This window comes from Prionailurus bengalensis, chromosome E4, assembly GCF_016509475.1.
Source record: "Prionailurus bengalensis isolate Pbe53 chromosome E4, Fcat_Pben_1.1_paternal_pri, whole genome shotgun sequence".
Classification (NCBI taxonomy): domain Eukaryota; kingdom Metazoa; phylum Chordata; class Mammalia; order Carnivora; family Felidae; genus Prionailurus; species Prionailurus bengalensis.
Genome location: NC_057360.1, coordinates 64,264,480 through 64,283,772, shown reverse-complemented (window position 1 = coordinate 64,283,772; position 19,293 = coordinate 64,264,480). Strand labels below are relative to the sequence as shown.

The following is a 19,293-nucleotide window of genomic DNA, read 5'->3' as shown; positions in this document are numbered from 1 at the left end:
TTGCATGCTCGCTCTCTCGCTCGCTCGCTCTCTCTCTCCCTCCCTCAAAAATAAACAAACATTAAAAAAAAAACAAAAAAACGTACCACAGCTCAGACTGGCGTGTCACTGCTCCATGACGCTCACACAGAAGAAAGGACAAAGAGCTGAGGGTACTCTGGAGGACAGCTCTTCACAACACAAACACATGACAACAAAAACACTACGGGAGGGGTGGGCACTTACCCTTGCCGGCAATGGAGCCTTCAAAGAAGCCTTTGGATACAGTCAGTAATGGCCAATTGGTATCCAATGGCATGATAGGCGCAGGTGGCTGGAGCAGCTTGGCATTAGGGTCAATGTCTGGGATCTGAAAGGCAGAAGGTTAAAAGCAAACAGCTCTCAGGAATCATGTGGGGAAGTTTACAGAGCCTCCTTTGACCTCGTTTATTCCTCTGCCTCTCCTGGTAACCAGATGGGAGAGTGACACTTGGAGGTTTAAACTGTCCCCCGATCTCAGAGTTAATTCTGTAATCAGACACTCATGTAAATAAAAACTTACCGTCTCCTTCTCTGGGTCAAATGTCTCCTTCAGGCTCTCGGCTTCTTCATCTAAGCCATGAGTAGCAGCTGTGAGATAGGCCAGGGACTCTGTAGAGAAAACAGACTTTGTGGTAGAAAGTCCAAGATGTCCCCCGGCGGTCTCTGCCTCCTGGTATTCAAGCCTGTGCACCATCCCCTCCCCTAAACCGTGGAATGGCCTTGTTAACTTGCTTCCAACAAACAGGACGTGGCAGAAGCCACGGGATACCACTTCCAAGATTGGGATACAAAGAGCGGGGCCTCCACCTGGATGCCATTGCCTGCTCTGAGGGAAGCCAGCTGCCGTGTTGCAAACTGCCCTATGGAGACGCCTGTGTGGCAGAAGGTTGACATTTCCCAGCCATCAGCCCGCAAGGACCGGAGGACTGCCTGCAGCCACGCAGCGAGCGTGGGAAGGGATCCTCCCCACTTGAGACGGAGACATCCGCAGTCTTGGCCAACACCCTACCCTGATGCAGACTCCTGACAGACAGTGAGCCAGAGGTACCCAGCTAAGCCATGCTGTAAACTGAGGTCATGTGCATTTGTTGCTCTAAGCTGCTCAACTTTAGGGTAATTTGCCACACGGCAGCGAGTGACTGATGTACTCGCTTATCCTTAAGCTCTAGCATCGATACTGACAAGAATCTGGGAATCGTCCCTGACTCCAATCCTCACATCCCACATCCAGCCCTTCAACAGATCACATTGTTTCCACCCGCACAAGATATGCGGAGTCTGACCCCTTCACTCCTTAGCACCGTCATCCAATTCACATCTCCCTCGTTTCCTGGAGTATCTCAAATGCTAGCACTGTGCTTGGTACACAGTGGGTTCTCGGAAAATTCCCTTTGAGAATATATAAACAAGTAAATAAGAGGGCACCTGGGTGGCTGTGGCTCAGTCAGTTGAACGTCTGACTCTTGGTTTCAGCTCAGGTCCTGATCTCAGTTCAGGGGTTCAAGCCCCACGCTGGACTCCACGCTAACAGCACACAGCCTGCTTGGGATCCTCAATCTCTCCCCCTCTCTCTGCCCTTCCCCACTCGCACGCACGCACGTGCTCTCTCTCTCTCAAAATAAATAAACTTGAAAAAACACGACTATAACAAATAAATAAGTAAATGAGTAAAACCTCCAGACATGAAAAAAAAAAAACAAAACGAAACTCTAACGACCTCTAACCAACTATATTTACTAGGGTATCTGCTTCAGGACCTTTTAAAACCTCCTAACCTCCTAGTTCCTCCATGACTATTAACTGTCTTCCTAAGAGTGCTTGGACAGACTGAATATTCTGCCTATACCTCCATTTAGCCCTGAAGCATGTCTTCTGAGCATGGTAGGAGCATGCGCTCTCTTCTGGAAAAATGCACAACAAAGGGAAATACCTCACCACTAGGGTAACCAAAGGGTAACTCACCACGAAGAGAAAATACTTTCTAAGCCCCAAAGGAGCTGGTGAGTCCCGCATGCTTACTTACTCTGCCCACAATTCTTCAGGATCCGCACCCGCTCAGACACGTCACCCAGGTAGAGTGCATTCTGATAATGGCCACTCATGTCCTTTCGGATCTCAGCTGCATCAAGTCAGTAAGATACCAGGTTAGGTCTTCTTCCCGAAGTTCCCTCTCTCCTCCCCTCTACCTGCCTTCACCTTCCCTCAAGGCCCCCACTCCCCACCCTTAGCTTCTGGGGCTCACCAATCTTCATCATCTTGCGAAGTTTCTCCAGGTTGCCAGTGATAAGGTACAAGAAAGAAAGTTTGTCGAAGTTTTTGGTGCGTTGATAACACATTTCCACAATCTGGTGGTTCCCCTGCAGCAAGGCCACTTCTCCCAGCTTTTCCCAGCAGTTCTTGTCATCCAGTGCTTTGGCTGCTTCCAGAGCAATCTAAAGAACCCCCAGGGTCAGAGGTAACAGGTTGGCGGGTATCTTGACTCAAAACCAGGGATCATGGTCGAAGTATCCGCCTCTACATAAATCTCCCACAGACTCTCTATACTTGCAATCACTCCTACCATTCAGTCTAATTCTACTGAAAATCCTATCACCAAACAGGATCCCTTTGGCTCCACGGAGAGAAGAATCACATCACACATCCTCCTCCTCCTCCTCAGAAATTTACTTTGACAAACGAAATCATCTCCTAGCAGTTGCTGACTCCACAGGGTCAATTCTTGCTTAGCTACCTTATTTTCCACTTGCTAGGTCTAAAGGTCTCCGGGGGCTTTAGAAAAGATAAGAAGTAATAAGGAAGTTCAGAACCAGAGAGTCAATGTACCTCAGCCACCTCCCCATTTAAAAATAATGCCTGTACATCTAGGTCCCGATATTTCCTAAGTACCTGTTCATCTGAGCAGCCAATCAGCAAGTAAAAGGTGAAGGAAATGAGAACTTTCAGAGCCCCTGCCATGTTGCTCCTACGCTAGAGGCTAATGGATTCAGAGTAAGGGACAATGAGGACAGTAGCACTGCTGTGGCAGAAGCAGAGGCAGCAAGTAGCAGAGACGGGCAAGCTGCAACAGGAAGACAGCTCCGTCTGACAACCCGGACCATCTCAGACTCCGTCCTCCTCGCTCAAGAGGCAAGCCCGGAATATGCCTTCACGCTGCAGCCCGCACCCTCTCACATTCTCTGTAACGACATGGGGCTTAGGACCCCGTCCCCCTCACCTCGATGTTCCCGCACTCCAGTGCCAGGCTAAAGCGAGTTTTCTCGTCCTTGACGAAATGCAAGGCCACCTCAGGGTAGCCCTTCTTCTGGAGGTAAGCGATGATAGACTGGCCAACTAGTTTCGCATTTCTCACCATGTGCAGCACCTAGACGTGTGGGGTGCGGCAGGGCAGGAAGGAGACATCACTCAGGGAGAAAGCAGTGCTGCCCTCTCACACCCCTAGGGGGCCCTCTCGTTTCGTACCTCATCATATTTTCTGTTGATCAGGGCCAGCTTGAACTTGAACTCCGTGGGATCAATGGTGAGCACCCGAGGACGACACTCCCTATCCAGGCAATACACATTGTTGCCCTTCACCCGCGTGACATAGATGGGCAAATCCAGAGTTCGGATGATCCCGTAGTCCCTGCAAACAGGAGTTAGCGGATTCAACTTTCAGCAAGCGAGGGGGAAAATCTAGCCTGGGAGGACATGGAGCAAGCCTAGGACACGACTTTGGATCTTCTCGCTGCTCTTTTGCCAAGTGCCATTTGCACAGCGGTATAGACAGGAAGTGGTTCAAAAGAGAGCAGAGCTAAATGCCACATTTGCTGATTTTATTCTTCTGTATGAAGCGGGAAAAGATAGGGCAGATGGTCTGATCTTTCCTCATACGCTATTGCTCTGGGAGCTAACAGACATGGCTGCAGGAATCAGGCCTGAAAGTTAAATCTTAAGTTCTGATGTACAATCACTGGGCCACTAGGGGCAGCTGAAGTCTCTCCTTGCAGCTACAGGTGGAAGTGGAAGAGAGGGAGATGTGAAGTCTGACACACACGAGAAACGGTAAAAGGCAAAAATAATTTTAAACTGAACGCAAATTAAAAATGTATAATCTAGGGCGTTAAGTGCACATACTGTATTAGAAGAAACGCTGAAAACTAATGAGCTCTATACAAATACATTAGAAAATTAATAAATACAATAAAAATAAGCCAGCAACTCAAAAATTTGTTCCTTTACAAGTTAAACCAGAGTGTACTTCGAAAAAATAAGCCAATCATAAAATTAAGAAATAGAAAAAAGAAACAAAATACAGAAGTTCAAGAAAGGCAAAAGCTAAATAAAATTCATAAACCTCTTATGAGTCATAAAGAAGATGTGGTTTATACTACTTGGCAAGGAGAAAGAATGAAATCCTGCCATTTGTAGCAACTTGGATGGAACTGGAGGGTATTATGCTAAGTGAAATAAGTCAGGCAGAGAAAGACAGAGATCATATGTTTTCACTCATATGTGGAACCTGAGAAACTTAACAGAAGACCATGGGGGAGGGGAAGGGGAAAAAAAATAGTTATAAACAGAGAGGGAGGGAGGCAAACCGTAAGAGACTCTTAAATACAGAGAACAAACTGAGGGTTGATGGGGGAGGCAGTGGGAGAGAGAAAAATGGGGGATGGACATCGAGGAGGGCCCTTGCTGGGATGAGCCCTAAGTGTTATATGTAAGCAATGAACCATGGGAACCTACCCCCAAAACCAAGAGCACATTTTACATATTGTATGTTAGGCAACGTGACAATAAATTACATATTAAAAGAAAAGTAAAAATAAAAAATAAACCTTTTGTGACTCTAATTAAGAAAAAAGATAAAATGGCCAAAATACGAATGAAAAAGGGGATATTCCTAGAGCTCCTGCAAGATGAGGGTGGGCGTAAACTTTTTTAAATGATCAAATTCCAAGAAAAGTAAAATTTACCAAAACTGACTAAAAACAAACAGAAAACCCCGACAGTCCTATAACTGTTACACAAGATAAACTGAAACTGAATCACAAAAAATCCTCCTATAAAAGTCCTAGGATGGGGGCTTCACTGGATGACTTCACTGGCAAATTCTACCCAATATTCCAGGAAGAATTAAACCCAATCTTATTACAAACTCACTAAGAGAACAGAAGAAGGTATATCATTTTCCTTATTTTATGAAATTAGCACAACCTCAACACCAAAACCTGGCAAAGACAGAAAGAAAAAGGGAAGTCGTAGGCCAATCTCATTTACATATATACGTGGATGCAAAAACCCAAAACAAAATATTAGCAAACTAAAACTAGCAGTATCAGAAAAGGGTAAAACATCATAATCAAGTTAGATCTATATCAAGAATCTAATGTTGGTCTCATATTTTTAAAAAATCAATTTAACTCACTATACTAATCAACAAAAGGAGAAAAATCCTAGGACTACCTCGGTATATGCAGTAAAAAAAATTTTATGTAATAAAATTCAGTATTTATCTGAGATACAGCACAGACATTCCTTAATAAGTAGAAGCTATCTCTAAAGAAATCTACAGCAAGCTTAGGAAATGCCAATACACTGAAAGCTTCTCCTTTAAATTGGGACCAAGACGAAAAAGTCTACTATCATCATGTGTATTCGACACTATGCTGGAGACCCTGGTCAGCGCAGCAAGACAAGGAAAATACATGAAAGTGTAAGTACTGGAAAAGAAGAAACAAACTGTCAATTACCCACAGATGCTATGATTACTTACCAAAATAAGGCAAATTACCAGAAATAATGAAAGTCTAATAAGATCTCTGAAATCAATTTAGAAACTTAATTATATTTCTAAATATCATCAGAACTTAGAAAGTTAAATTTTTAAATGGATAGTTTCCATTAAATTTTTTTAATGTTTATTTTTTGAGAGAGCGAGCGAGCAAGCGAGCACAAACAGGGGAGGGGCAGAGAGAGAGGGAGACACAGAATCTGAAGCAGGTTCCAGGCTCTGAGCTGTCAGCACAGAGCCTGACGCGGGGCTCAAACGCGCGAACCATGTGAGATCATGACCTGAGCTGAAGTCAGACGCTCAACCGACTGAGCCACCCAGGCGTCCCAGATCCATTTACAAATAGCGCTGAAAACTGCCAAGTGCCTAAAATAATCCAACTAAAGAAATCCAAGATCTCTATGGAGAAAATTCTAAAAACTTCACTGAAAGATGTTCTGGAAGACCTAAATAAATTAAAAAAAAATTTTTTTTAAGTTTATTTATTTTGAAAGAGAGTGTGTGCAGGAAGGACAGAGAGAGAGGGAGAGAGAGAGAATTCCAAGCAGTCTCCACACTGTCAGTGTGAGGTGCCAGATGCAGGGCTTGACCTCATGAACCCGTGAGATCATGACTTGAGCCAAATTTAAGAGTTGGAGTCCTGCACTGGGCTCTGTGCTGGCAGCATGGAGCGTGCTTGGGATTCTTTCTGTGTCGCTCTCTTTCTCTCAAAATAAATAAATAAAAAAAAAAGTGGATGCTTAACCAACTAAGCCACCCCGGTGACCCAATAAATTTTTTTTTAGAGGGAGAAGAGTGCTAAGGCAGGGAAGAGGGGCAAAGGGGGAGAGAAATTCTCAAGCAGTCTCCATACTCAGCGTGGAGCCTGATTTGGGGCTTGATCTCACGACCCTTGAATCATGTCCTGAGCCAAAATCAAGAGTTTGGCACAACTAACTGAGCCACCCAGGCGCCCCACAGAAGACCTAAATAAATGAAGAGTTACTACACCATGTTTACAGACCAGGAAACTTAACATTGCGAAGATGTCAATTACGTCCAAAACAATAAACGCCCTCAATGCATTCCCAACTGAAATCACAATAGGGCTTTTTGTTTGTTTTATTCCGCATGGAATTTCACAAGCTGATTCTAAAACTTATACTTTAAGGCAAAAACGTTTTGCAAACTTGCCCTTTCAAGGCAAAATTAATTAGAAAACAGCCTAGAACTTAAAAGAAAAATAAAAGTAGGAAAGATCTGAGAATCTGCTCTAGCATGTGGGAAGACCCCTAAAGCACAGACCACAGGAAACAGGTCCTTGCATTTCTGTAAACATGATTCATGTGTGACAAGGAAGGCACTGCGGAACTAGGGGGAAAGGCTGGTCTGTTCAGATGATGTTGGGACAGCTGAGCCTGAAAGTGAGCCCCCTCACAGCCCCTCACACCACACACAAATATCAACTTTAGGAAGATCACAGCCCTAGGTATGAAAAACAAAAGTATAGGGGTGCCTGCGTGGTGCAGGTCATGATCTCATGGTTCATGAGCTCAAGCCCCACATCGGGCTCTGAGCTGACAGTGTGGAGCCTGCTTCAGATTCTCAATCAATCTCTCTCTCTCTCTCTGTTCCTCCCCTACTTGTGTGCTCTCGTGCTCTCTCACAATAAATTAATAAACTTTAAAAAAAGGGGAAAAAAAACCCAAAAAACGTATAAAGTTCTTACAACACAATATAAAAGGGGTGTCTGGTATCTGGATGGCTCAGTTGGTTAAGCGTCTAATTCTTGATTTTGGCTTAGGTCATGATCTCATGGTTGTGAGATCAAGCCCCATGCCTGGCTCAGCATGGAGCTCCACACTGAGCCTGCTTAGAATTCTCTCTCCTTCTGTATATGCCCCTCCCCCACTCATGCTCTCTCCGCCTCCCGCCCAAGTAGACAAAAAAAAACAGCAAAAAGTTTCTACAAGAGGATACAAAAGAACGCCTTTATAGCCTTGGAGTCAATAAAGGTTTCTCAAATAAGATACAAAACCCAAGATCCACAATAGGTAAGAGTCATAAATTCAACTATATTAAAATAACAACATCTATTCATCAAAGGATAGGATATCATGAAAAGAATCAGAAGACAAACTATGGAATGGAAGGAGGCATTAAGATTTGTAACATGTAGGCCAGACAAAGGACTGACACTCAAATATATGAAAAACTCCTAAAATAACCAGGATAACCCATTAAACAAAAACAGATAAAAGTCCTGAACCAAATTCACAGAAAAGGGAACCCTGAGGGGTGGTCGACTGGAAAGTTGCTCACTCTCATTAGGAATCAGAGAGTGGCAAAGCTAAATGACAGTGAGATGCCATCACAAATCCACCATAAAGACAAAAGAAGTCTGACAAAGCCAAGTGTTGGCCAGGATGACAAGCGAGGAAGCTTTGATACGATGCTGATGGCCGCGCAAATCGGTACGGCCACTTTGGAAAGCAGTTTCACATTACCTAGAAAATGTGAAGATACGCATACTCTATGATCCAGCAATCTGGTTCCGGACACTCCAGAGAAATGTTGCGTGTGTATGCACCGAAACACATGTAGAAGACTGTTTAAGAGAACACTTTAGCACAGTGGCAAAATCCTAGAAATAACTCAAATATCCCTGTAGAGCAGAGCGGATAAACTGTGGTATGTTCACAGAATATTATACAACAACGAAGACAAGTAAATTAGAGCTGTAACACAGGTACATACATCTTACAAACAAAATATGGAGCAAAATAAGAGCAAAATCAGCAAAATACGAAAATAATATACTCAGGATGATTTACATGCAGTTCAAACCAGGCAAAATTAAAACATCATTTGAAGACATACTGGGTGGTAAAATTACAAAGAAAAGCTTGGACGAAATTACCATAAAAGTCAGAATAATGTTATCTTTGGTTGGGAAATGGAGGTGGTTGTGATTAACAACCACATGGTGGCAAGAGGCCTCTGGAGGCCAGCACTCTTCTATTTCCTGCCTTGGGTGGCAGGAACGTTCATTATATGACGATTTGCCATTCTCTACGTATATACTCCGCATTTTTCTTTATTCAAGTCATATGTCACAATTTTTTAAAGACTTGAAAAAGAACGTTCAGCTGTGCCTAGCACATACGCGCCAAAGATTTTCCACGAAGAAAAGTTCAAGGAGGACTTCAGTTACATCCCTTGAGACAGGACAGTGATTTTAAGAAGCTACCTTCTCCCACTCTGTGTATCAGAGAATTCACTTACCCAGTGGTGACGGCATATTTGATGTGGTTGCTTGTGGTATAGATAAATACCCCACTCTCATCCCAGGCCCCACTCTTGACGCGAATGTTCTCATGAATGTTACACAGAGCCTCCAGTTTGCGGTTACAGATCACAATGGCTGTAAGAGGCAAAGGGCATGAGTACTCTGCTGGACAGGGTGAGTGAAGCAGGCTGGCAGGGATGGGAGCGCAGGACTGGTGTCTACATCAGGGTGGGTATAAGGGAGACTCACCATGTTTGGCCAGTAGTGCTACATGGGACATGTCTGCTGACCAGATAACGTATTTCACCTTGGAAATCTTCACAGATGCCAGAGTCCTGGGACAGAGAAAGGCAAACGTGAGTGGACATGACTCCAAAGTCCCAGGTTACGACCTACATCCTTTTCATCACCAAATTAAACCCTAATTTCTTAAAATAATACCAACTAGGGGCGCCTGGGTGGCTCAGTCGGTTAAGTGTCCAACTTCGGCTCAGGTCATGATCTCATAGTTTGTGAGCTCGAGCCCCCTGTCAGGCTCTGGGCTGACCGCTCAGAGCCTGAAGCCTGCCTGCTTCGGATTTTGTGTGTGTGTGTGTGTGTGTGTGTGTGTGTGTGTGTGTGTGTCTCTGTCTCTGTCTCTCTCTGCCCTTCCCCTGCTCGCCTTCTCTCTCTCACTCAGAAATAAACACTAAAAAATATATATTTAAAAAAATAAAAAATAATACCAAATAAACAGTTCCTGTATTGTAGCTGAGTGACGGAAACACTTCGGCTCACACTGTAGGCTCCCCCCGCACACCCTCCCGGCCGTCAACTCCCTGTCCCTCAGGGATTTGTGTACGTCTGATCTCACCAGAGGACTGTAAGCTCCTTTAAGCACAGGATGCCACTCATCCCTACGTGCCCGTGATTCTAAGTGCCGAGAGCATTCTTTGTTCAGGTAAGTGCTCCAAAAACAGATAAATAAGGCCCTCACTGTTAACGCTATTGGGTACGGACAGGATGGACAGTGATCACAGAGGGGAAAAGTGGCAAGAAAGAGTCTCGGAGTTACACACAGAAGTGGTCAAGCCTGAGGCGAACTTACTGGGGGAACAGCTCCCACTACAGACGTCCCCTCCCATCCACTACGTGCCTGTCTGCTTAGGGGCACCTGACATGTTACCGCTTCTGTTGTACGTCAAAGAGCGTGATGGATTCTGCATCTCGGAGCAGGAGGTTTCCTGTGCCAGCATAAAAGATCTCATCGCAGTTGGGCACCTGTACCTTTTTGGTGATCTCATTCTTCAGATTCTTGATCAGAAGCTGAAATAATTATCACAAGTGGGGTCATTGGAAATGTGTGCTCATAAGATGACGACAGCTGACAACACGCCTCAGCAACTGTCCCTTGGTTTCAATAAACCAAGTTAGGGGGCGCCTGGGTGGCACAGTTGGTTAAGCGTCTGACCCTTGATCTCGGCTCAGGTCACGATCTCACAGTTCGTGAGTTCAAGCCTCGCATCAGGCTCTACGCTGAAGGTACGGAGCCTGCTTGGGATTCTGTTTCTCCTTCTCTCTTCCCCTCCCCTGCTTGTGCACGCCCATGCACTCTTCTGTCTCTCAAAATAGATAAACGTTAAATCTACTCTTTCAAAAAATAATAATAATAATAAATAAAATAAACCAAGTTCGGGTGTTTTCCGTCCGGGCCGGTCACCATTTTGGCAGACCACCCTAACCAAGACCCTCTCGGGAGGCCCTGACAGCTTCTGTTTCTTCCCTCAACTCAAATACCCCGAAAAGTCCAACTAACCCCCGAATTCCTCCATCAATCAGAGCGAGAACGGTACTTCTGGGCTGGGGCTTACATCTGTGTTACACATTTTCTTGAGACCTTTGTTTCTCTCGCTCAGGATCACTTCCACTTCAAGTACCAATGAGGGTAGTCAGGATAAAAAAGGAATTACTCCTCACCCAGACCACCGCTTTCAAATCTGACATGTTTTGGCTTCTGTTTTGTCAACAGTGTCTTTACCTTTGTTCTCAAACCCAGACCCACAGTGACCATCAAGCCAATCAAGTCAATTTTAAGGCTCTTTGTCTCCCAAGGGGACTGTGGTATCTGCACAATGATCACAGCTCCCCAGGGGAGAGGAGAAAGAGAACATGCTCTTTCCTCATGCAATACACCACTGCCCCCACACTTCCCAAATCAGTTTCCCCTTTCTGCCCTAACTCACCGAATGCATCCGATCCAGGACAGCAAACCGGTTTCGAGCAACCCAAACGGCCGTCAGGCCTGAGGATCGTTTCCCTTCGGGAGCTGAGAACAAAACCAAAGGGCGGGAAGCGTGTGGCGAGCCACTGGCAGGTGACTGAGGCGCCTCGGAGCTGCCTGTCTTGCTGGCTGCCACGTCCGCTTTGCCGGTTCAGCTGCTTCCTGACTAATTCAGCTGTAACCCGAGGCTATCGAGGCTATCGTCAGTGACTTTTCCCCACCAGTCCCCTCCAAACTCCAACCTCCACCCTGCCAAGCCTCTTCTCTCCAGGCCAAGTGGCTGCCTGTCAGCCAACACCGGGTACTGGCACAGGGACCGCCCATCTTGGGAGACAGCACACTCCATCGAGCTAACGAGCAGGGCCTCGCTGGCCAAGCTGTGGCTCGGCAAGCAGCCTGTCAGTGTCCAGGACCTCCTATCTCAACAAGCTGGAGTGGAGACAGAGCCCCCTCCCCAGGACGCAGCTGCTCTGCTGCTTTTAACATGCAAATGCAGACCCCCGGTAGAGCAGGGTGGGGCAGAGCGCTCCCAACTGAATCTTGACAGGCAGATGAGCTTGGTGCCGGGCAGTATTTAGCACCAAGCCTTGCTCCATAAATGTCACTCACTCGCATCACCCTGAAGAAAGTTACGAAACGTTCCTCGGTTCCCAAACATCTCACTGGCTGACTACGAGTCCGAATGGGCACTCCACCCTCGGGGAAACTTCAAGGGTCGTGCACAGAAGGATGCGCCGAAACACCCATATACGAGCCCATCGGCAGCGAAGTGGACAAAACGTGCTGGCCAGCCTCGCTTTGTGCCCCTCTGGCACCTGTGGTGACAGGCAATTCTAATCATGACCAACACCCCCGTTTTCCAGGGGCTGGGGAGCCACATTATTCGAGCTTTTGGTCTTTCTCTTCCTCTCTGCTGCCTAGCACCGGGCTGCACCTTTACACCTTTGCCAACTATTATCTCCTTTGAAAAATGGAGAAGATAAGACCTAAGTGGTAATAAAGCAAAACTAAGAAATAATCGTGAATGCGTGGGGAAAAAGAACAAGGAGGTGGGTAGGGAGGGGCATAATCACAATTTGATCAGAAATGGCTTAACTGTTTAACTTATAGGGGAGACTGTTATGGATACCAAAGACACACAAGTTCCCTGTCCTTTCACCAAGACCACACTTTCAAAAAAGAGTGAACCGTATTAGCAAACAATCATGACACAGTGAGTGGCACCTGCAAAAGGACCAGAGCTAGCAAAATTACTTCTTGCAATCTGCTCATGGAGTCTAAAATATCATAAAAGTGTGCCAGTAAGGTGAGGACCCAAGAAAGCCTCTATACAGCAACGGGAGGAAGCGGACTGAAAAGAGCCTAAGTGAGACACATCCATTCTGGAAGGCTGTCGGCAAATCCTAACAGGAAGGACAGCGACAAGGGCTGGCGGTGATGGACGAGGTAGACAGGGGTCTCAGCTGGATCCTGGGATCCCTGGCGGGGTGTGGGGCTGTTAGCAGCCTCATTTCTTTGACATGCAAAGGAAGCAAATCGGATCTGGATGTGGATGGGAGAGCATAAATCCCCAGTCCCAGGATGAGACATTGCAAGATTGGAACCACATTCTTAAATAAATGAAACTACCAGGGTGGAAGTCGTATCGGCTGACAATAAACTAGGATAACATGCTGTGCTGAAAGGGAAAATGGAGAGTTTCTAATAACCAAATTATAAAATATATATATCTAGCTGGAGTAATAAAATGGAGGAGGAACATGAATATTTCACACCATGGTCGCCTCTGATGCGACTGTCAGCAGCACCTGCCAACAGACACGAGTGATGTGACCGTGGCCTGGGGAGGGAATGTGAAAAACTTGAAGAGGCGCGACAGCGCGGCGGCGGAGAGCTGTGCGCGAAGCCGGGCAGACACAGGGGGCACCTACCATCGGGATTCTGGGAATCCGCGTCCTTGGGGATGGTGTACAGGTCGTAGGTGCTATTCTCCAAGTTGCTGGCTCTCTGTAGAGGAAACAGGAATCAGACGGTGACAGGAACCCAAGACAGCAGTTTATTCTGACAGAGGAAACCGCGCCGTCACACAATGATCTGTAGCCATCCCTTTCTCACCCGTCACCCACAGGGACAGGTGGACGTGTCTAGAGCTAGCAGTTCTCAGACTCGTCGCCAAAGAACTCGGAATTCATGTCACTTCATATTTTTTGTATCCTCCAAAGGTTTATGCAGATATTATTTGAAAGGCAGCAAGGACTGCTCTTGACTCCACACGTTAATAAACTAAATCCCCAGTATTCTGGTGCTCTACCTAAGTATACTCGTCAACTTAAAAGTTTGTTCAAGGGGGAAAAAAAAAATCAAAGACGACAGTAAACACAACTCCCAGGGAAAAAAATGTTAAGACTCTTAGATACTGAACAAAGAACGGGATTAGACACACTAGAAGTCATATGGGGAAAGACAAGTTTTCATTCTTTTTAACTTGGCGAACAGGGCACTCAAACTAGAATGTCATTCCTCTCTTTCCCCCAAATTACATGGCAAGAAGTACGGAGGCTACTTGCTGACCCTGAAGGCAACTTCACTGAAAGGCACCCCTCCTCCAGGTCAGCTCTGCTATTTTTGCCCCCGTGAAGGAATCAAGACAAGCATTCTCGATTCGGATCATTCATCTTGAGGCTGCGTTACGTGTAGAAATTGCCAGCCTTAATGAAGATGTAAGCTCACAAACCCCTGACATGCTTATGGTAACTGGAGCCGACCTGGTTTGAGGCTGCTTACTGTGTTAGCTCTCTCAAAATGACCACTACAGAGCTTCTAAACGGCCACTAGAGTTTTCCTAAGGGCATGAGAAAGAGGCCTACGGAAAACGGGAAGATCCTAGGAGGACAGCAGGGGTCACATACCGTACACAACAGGACTGCATTTTCTGCTGGATTGTACGACATATTGAACACCGGGAACTTGGAACCACTAGGGATGTACATGGAAAAAGAGAAAATGAGGAAGGCGAGTAAGGACGGAAGGAAGAAAGGCATGACTCCCACATCTCCTACTTACCCAATCTTTACACATGTAACTCATCACTTTCATAATCAGGAATAAAAATAAACATTCCATCTACTCTCTTCCTTCTTTCAAGGCCAGGACACCCCTAGCTCAGCTTCGACAAACGGTTTAAAAAAGGCAAACCCTGGTACAGGTCTGATTTTTCAACGGAACGTAGGGTCAGCACTCGCTGCAGTGAGCGGGACTGGGTCTTCTTGGGGACAAATTCCTACACATAACTGCAGGGGACACCACAGAGCAACGTGATGGGCTCTGTCTCTGGCTAATTTGTCCCGTCCCTTGGAGTGTTCACATAAACCCATCTTTTTATTGTAGTAATGCCGGAGGGTGGTTATCAAAGCCTCGTGCCAGAGCCTGCCACCATCAATGTTTCAGCATGCTGATGCAGCTGGCCCTCTGAAAGGACAGTTTTTTGCCAGACATCCCAGAGCTGATCACATCTTCAGAGTGAAGAGCTTCCAGAGACGTATATTCTAGTTTAGAGTTGTATGCGTTTTGCCGGAAAGCAAAGCAAAGTCACAGAAATGCCAAACACAGGCAAAAAGGCCTGTCACCGAGTCGGGCCACTCTACCAGGAAACTTTCTCTGGTTCGCAAGAAACCCGGCCGACTGTGGCAGTAGTGATGTCCTGTGCACAGCCTCACTAGCATTCTAATCAGGGAAACTGCCCTTCTCTTCATGGCCTCCTCCTTGCCCACCATGCTCCTGGGGTTTAAACTGAGCAGCTTCCCCAGTGGGGACTCGATCTGCGACAGGAGAGGAGACCCAAAATGTCATCAAAAGAACAGAATTCTATTTGCGGGTATCGCAGCGTGGTGACAGATCAGAGGGTCTGGCGGGAGGAAACACGTCTGATTTACCTCCGCAGCTGCATCACCGCTACATCTTTGGAGCTGTTGAAATCCAACTGACGTAAGAATCGGTCCTTGACATAATGTAGCATATTGCCGTGAACAGCGTAGGCTGGCCTTTCCCGTTCCAGTTTAAACACAATCATGCCACCATCATGGCCTGGGGCGCAGGGAGGAGAGAGGAGAGCATTAGCTGAAGGCAAGAAAGCCGGAAACAGGAGATACAAGAGGATGAGGATTATATATGTGCTAAAAACAAAGGTACCTAAATGTGTCCTTATTTGTCTACATTCCCACAGTTGTTAGAAGCTTCCCTCAAATCAATTTCTGTGAATCCTTTTCTAATACTCTACCTAACACTGTCACATTTACACACACCCTCCTCTGTGTTCTCCTATCACCTTGTACAAAGTTCCATCACACTGAAAGTAAACAGACAGGATTACATCAAACTAAAAGGCTTCTGCACAGCGATGCAAATCATCAAGATGCAAGAGCAACCAACCTGCTGAATAAATGGGAGAAAATATTTGCAAACCAAATATCCAATAAAGGGTTAATGTCCAAAATATAAAAAGAACACAACTCAATATAAAGAAAGAAAACCACACACAAACAACCCAATTCGAAAATAGGCAGAGGACTTGAATAGACATTTCTCCAAAGACCTACAGATGGCCAGCAGGCATATGAAAAGGTGTTCAACGTCTCTAATCACCAGGGAAATGCAAATCAAAACCACAATGAGACATCGGCTCATACCTGTCAGAGTAGCTAGTATTAAAAAGACAAGAAATAACAGTGCTGGCGAGGATGTGGAGAAAAGAGAACCCTTGCGCACTGCTGGTGGGAATGTAAACTGGTGCAGCCACCGTGGAAAACAGTATGGAGGTTCCTCAAAAATTAAAAATAGAACCACCATATGATCCAGCAATTCCATTACTGAATATCTATCTGAAGAAAACAACAGAAACACCAATTTGGAGAGATACATGCTTCTCCATGTTCACTGCAACATTATCTACAGCAGCCAAGATATGGAGGAAGCAACCTAAGTGTCCCAGGGCTGGTAAATGGATAAAGAAGATGTGGTACACACACACACACACACACACACACACACACACACAGGCCTATTACTCGACCGTAGAGAATGAAGTCCTGCCACTTACAACGACATGGATGGACCTAAAGGAATTAGGCTAAGTGAAGTGAGTCAGAACGACTAATGTTAAGATTTCACTTATACGTGAAATCTAAAAAAAGAATACATGAACAACAACAACAAAACAGAAACAGACTCCTAGGTACGGAAAACAAACTGGTAGTTACCAGAGGCTGGAGGTGGTAGAGAGTGACCAAAATAGGTAAAGGGGATTGAGAGGTGTAAACATCCAGGTATAAAATAAGTAAGTCCCTAAGGACGTGATGCACAGCTTAAGGAATATAGTCCATGATACTGTAATAACTTCACATGGTGAGAGATGGTAACTAGACTTAATCATGGGGATTACCTGGTAACATATAAAAATATCGAATCACTACCATGTAAACCTGGAACTAACAGGCTATCTATGTCGATTATGCTTCGATTCAAAAAACAAAAAGCCTCTAGCATCGCACTTAGCATCCTGCACTGTAATGAAGTCCACCAGCTCCACTGTCCCACGAGCTCTGGAAGACGGGAATTATGGTCACTTCCAAGCATCCCCAGTCCCTAGCAAACAGCAAGGACATAAAGGTTTCTGCTGAACGGGGATACTAGTTTAAAAAGCCTTTCTTTTCTTTTTTTAATGTTCTCCTTTTCCCTACTAGCATCATCCGTCTCTCAGAGAGACCGTCCACCTCTGTCGGCTCTCCACGCGTAAATCAGATCATTCGCTTCCCTCCCCAGCCGCTTCCGATGACCTTCCGCCCGCCCGTTCAGAAGAAAATCCTCAGTCTAACCCCGGCCTTGCCTGCAAGACGGAGCACAGCTGGGCCTGCTCTTCCTCCCGGACTACTGGGCCCCTACTCACCGCGCTCCCGCTGGCCTCTCCACCGTCTCACGCGCGCTCACCGCCCCCCTCAGACCCCCGGCCCCGCAGCCCCGCGCCCGCCTCACACACACTCGGAGTCTCGCGCGGCCCCGCCCGCCCGGGGCCTGCCACCTCCTCACTTTCCTGAATGGCCGGTCCCCACAGCCGTCCCCCTCTGCGCGCCTTTGGCTGAACGTTTCTTCAAAGCCTCCTCTGCGTGTTCATTGCCTTACGGTCCCTCTCCCCTCACCACAAAGAACATTCCATAGAGTCAGGGACGCGGCCTCAGGCACCGCTCTACCAGCAGCACCCAGACCGGGGCCTGGCGCTCAGGGCGCATCTGCCACCTGCGTGACTGCCGCTCACCCGCCAGCGCTGCAGCCGGAGAACGCTGAGCGTCCACCATGAGCCTCCTGACTTGTCAAAGAGGATGGGCTTTATTGCCCAGCGGACCCGGGTGGAGACAGAACACTACACGAAGGGTCCTCCAGGACGGTAAGGGGGACAGACGGACAAGGGCTTCGGCCGTGTGGCTCTGAGAATCCCATATCCCCTTCTCATCCTACTCTGTGTCCAGCGGAGTCAGAGCTAACAGAGCATCATGCTCAAGGCTTACAAACTCTGAACTTCAACGAGGAAAAAAGAGAAGAAATGACCCTTACCTGCCGCAAAGAGGTTCAGGTTGGGGTGGGCGGCCAGGACCCAGAAACGATCGTGGTCCCTGCGGAAGGTCTGAACCCCAGTCCTAGGAAAGCAACAGGTAAGCAAAAAAAAAATACTAATTTCTGAGACATCTTCAGCCTATCACATACAAGAGCACTGAGTGGGAGTCAGCAAAACCTCACTGGTCCTATTATTCTGAATTTCAATTTCCTCTTATTCATCACGATTTCCCGTTACGCTACCTTCATTGCGTATTTCTTATGTCTCTAGCTACAGAAGAACATGCTTAAATTTGGAGGAGAAAAGAATGCGCGTGGAGATTGTATTTGATGGGCAATCTGTAAATGCTGGCTGATCTCCAGGCCCCCTCGAGCTTTCCTAACACCGGATCTGACCTCTCCATATGCTGAAGATGGTTAAGAGGCACACAGAAGCAGTCTAATCTAACTGGCAGGAGACAGAACGAGACCGAGGAGGGCCTTCCCCCCAGCTGTGGTCAACACCATCGTAACCCTCTTACCTCTTGGACATATCCCAGACGCGGATGCTCTTGTCCTCAGAGTTGCTGAGGATCAGCTCTTGGCGAGGGTGGAAGACGGCACAAGACACGTTGTTGTAATGACCGCGACAGGTGTCAACCTCCCACGCCTTTGACTCTAAAGGACCAAAAAGAATTAGATGATCTCTCACAACTCCCTACTACTGCTGGTTTAGGATTTAAAATGATGGCATCTCAGTTGGTTGAGGGTCTGACTCTTGATTTTGGGTCAGGTCATGATCCCAGGGTCATGAGATGGAGTATCAGGCTTGTCGCCGAGCATGGAACCTGCTTAAGATGCTCTCTCTCCCTCTCTCTGCCCCCTCCCCCACTCGCACATCCTAAGATAAAAAATTTAAAAATTAATAAAATAAAATTATGGCATCTCTAACCAAATGCTAGGTATACTTCAAAACGTTAAATCAGCAACTTCTTTCTAAAATGGCAATTTTCTCCATTTAAGCCTCTGAATCTCTACGTGTTTGTTCTTCCATTCTGACCCTCCTATCAATAACAGCACCTCTTCTCCATCATTCTTTATCCTCTTACCCTGTCTTACTTGTCACTAGCTGTCACGATCGAATAACTATACAAGTTCCATATGCTTCAGTCACCTTTGTATCTTCAGAGCCTTGAACAGTGACTAGAACAAAGCAGGTACTCAACCAATAAATATTTTTTGAAAGAATAAATTCTTCCACTTAACTGTGTTCTGACTCCCCCAAAGCAGGATGCCTCAAAAACAGGAAAATAGAGGATGGGGCAATTTTTGTGCTCCTAGGATTAGCACAACCATCTAAGGTAGGAAAACGGGTCATGAAGTCCGGAC

The 19,293-nt window shown here is 46.3% G+C and overlaps 1 protein-coding gene across 1 annotated transcript in view; it reads right to left on the bottom strand.

The window, feature by feature from the left end:
• The window catches only part of COPA (COPI coat complex subunit alpha), a 45,644-nt gene that overhangs the window by 5,637 nt on the left and 20,714 nt on the right, over positions 1-19,293 (bottom strand). Inside the window, exons 9-23 of the mRNA XM_043567530.1 lie at positions 18,447-18,582; positions 17,926-18,008; positions 15,255-15,405; positions 14,232-14,298; positions 13,254-13,329; positions 11,285-11,367; positions 10,228-10,367; positions 9,312-9,397; positions 9,059-9,197; positions 3,481-3,643; positions 3,236-3,382; positions 2,264-2,453; positions 2,045-2,140; positions 542-630; positions 226-349 (exon numbers count right to left, since the gene is read on the bottom strand). Coding sequence (XP_043423465.1) covers positions 226-349; positions 542-630; positions 2,045-2,140; positions 2,264-2,453; positions 3,236-3,382; positions 3,481-3,643; positions 9,059-9,197; positions 9,312-9,397; positions 10,228-10,367; positions 11,285-11,367; positions 13,254-13,329; positions 14,232-14,298; positions 15,255-15,405; positions 17,926-18,008; positions 18,447-18,582 — 1,770 coding nt within the window. The remainder of the gene's footprint in view (positions 1-225; positions 350-541; positions 631-2,044; positions 2,141-2,263; positions 2,454-3,235; positions 3,383-3,480; positions 3,644-9,058; positions 9,198-9,311; positions 9,398-10,227; positions 10,368-11,284; positions 11,368-13,253; positions 13,330-14,231; positions 14,299-15,254; positions 15,406-17,925; positions 18,009-18,446; positions 18,583-19,293) is intronic.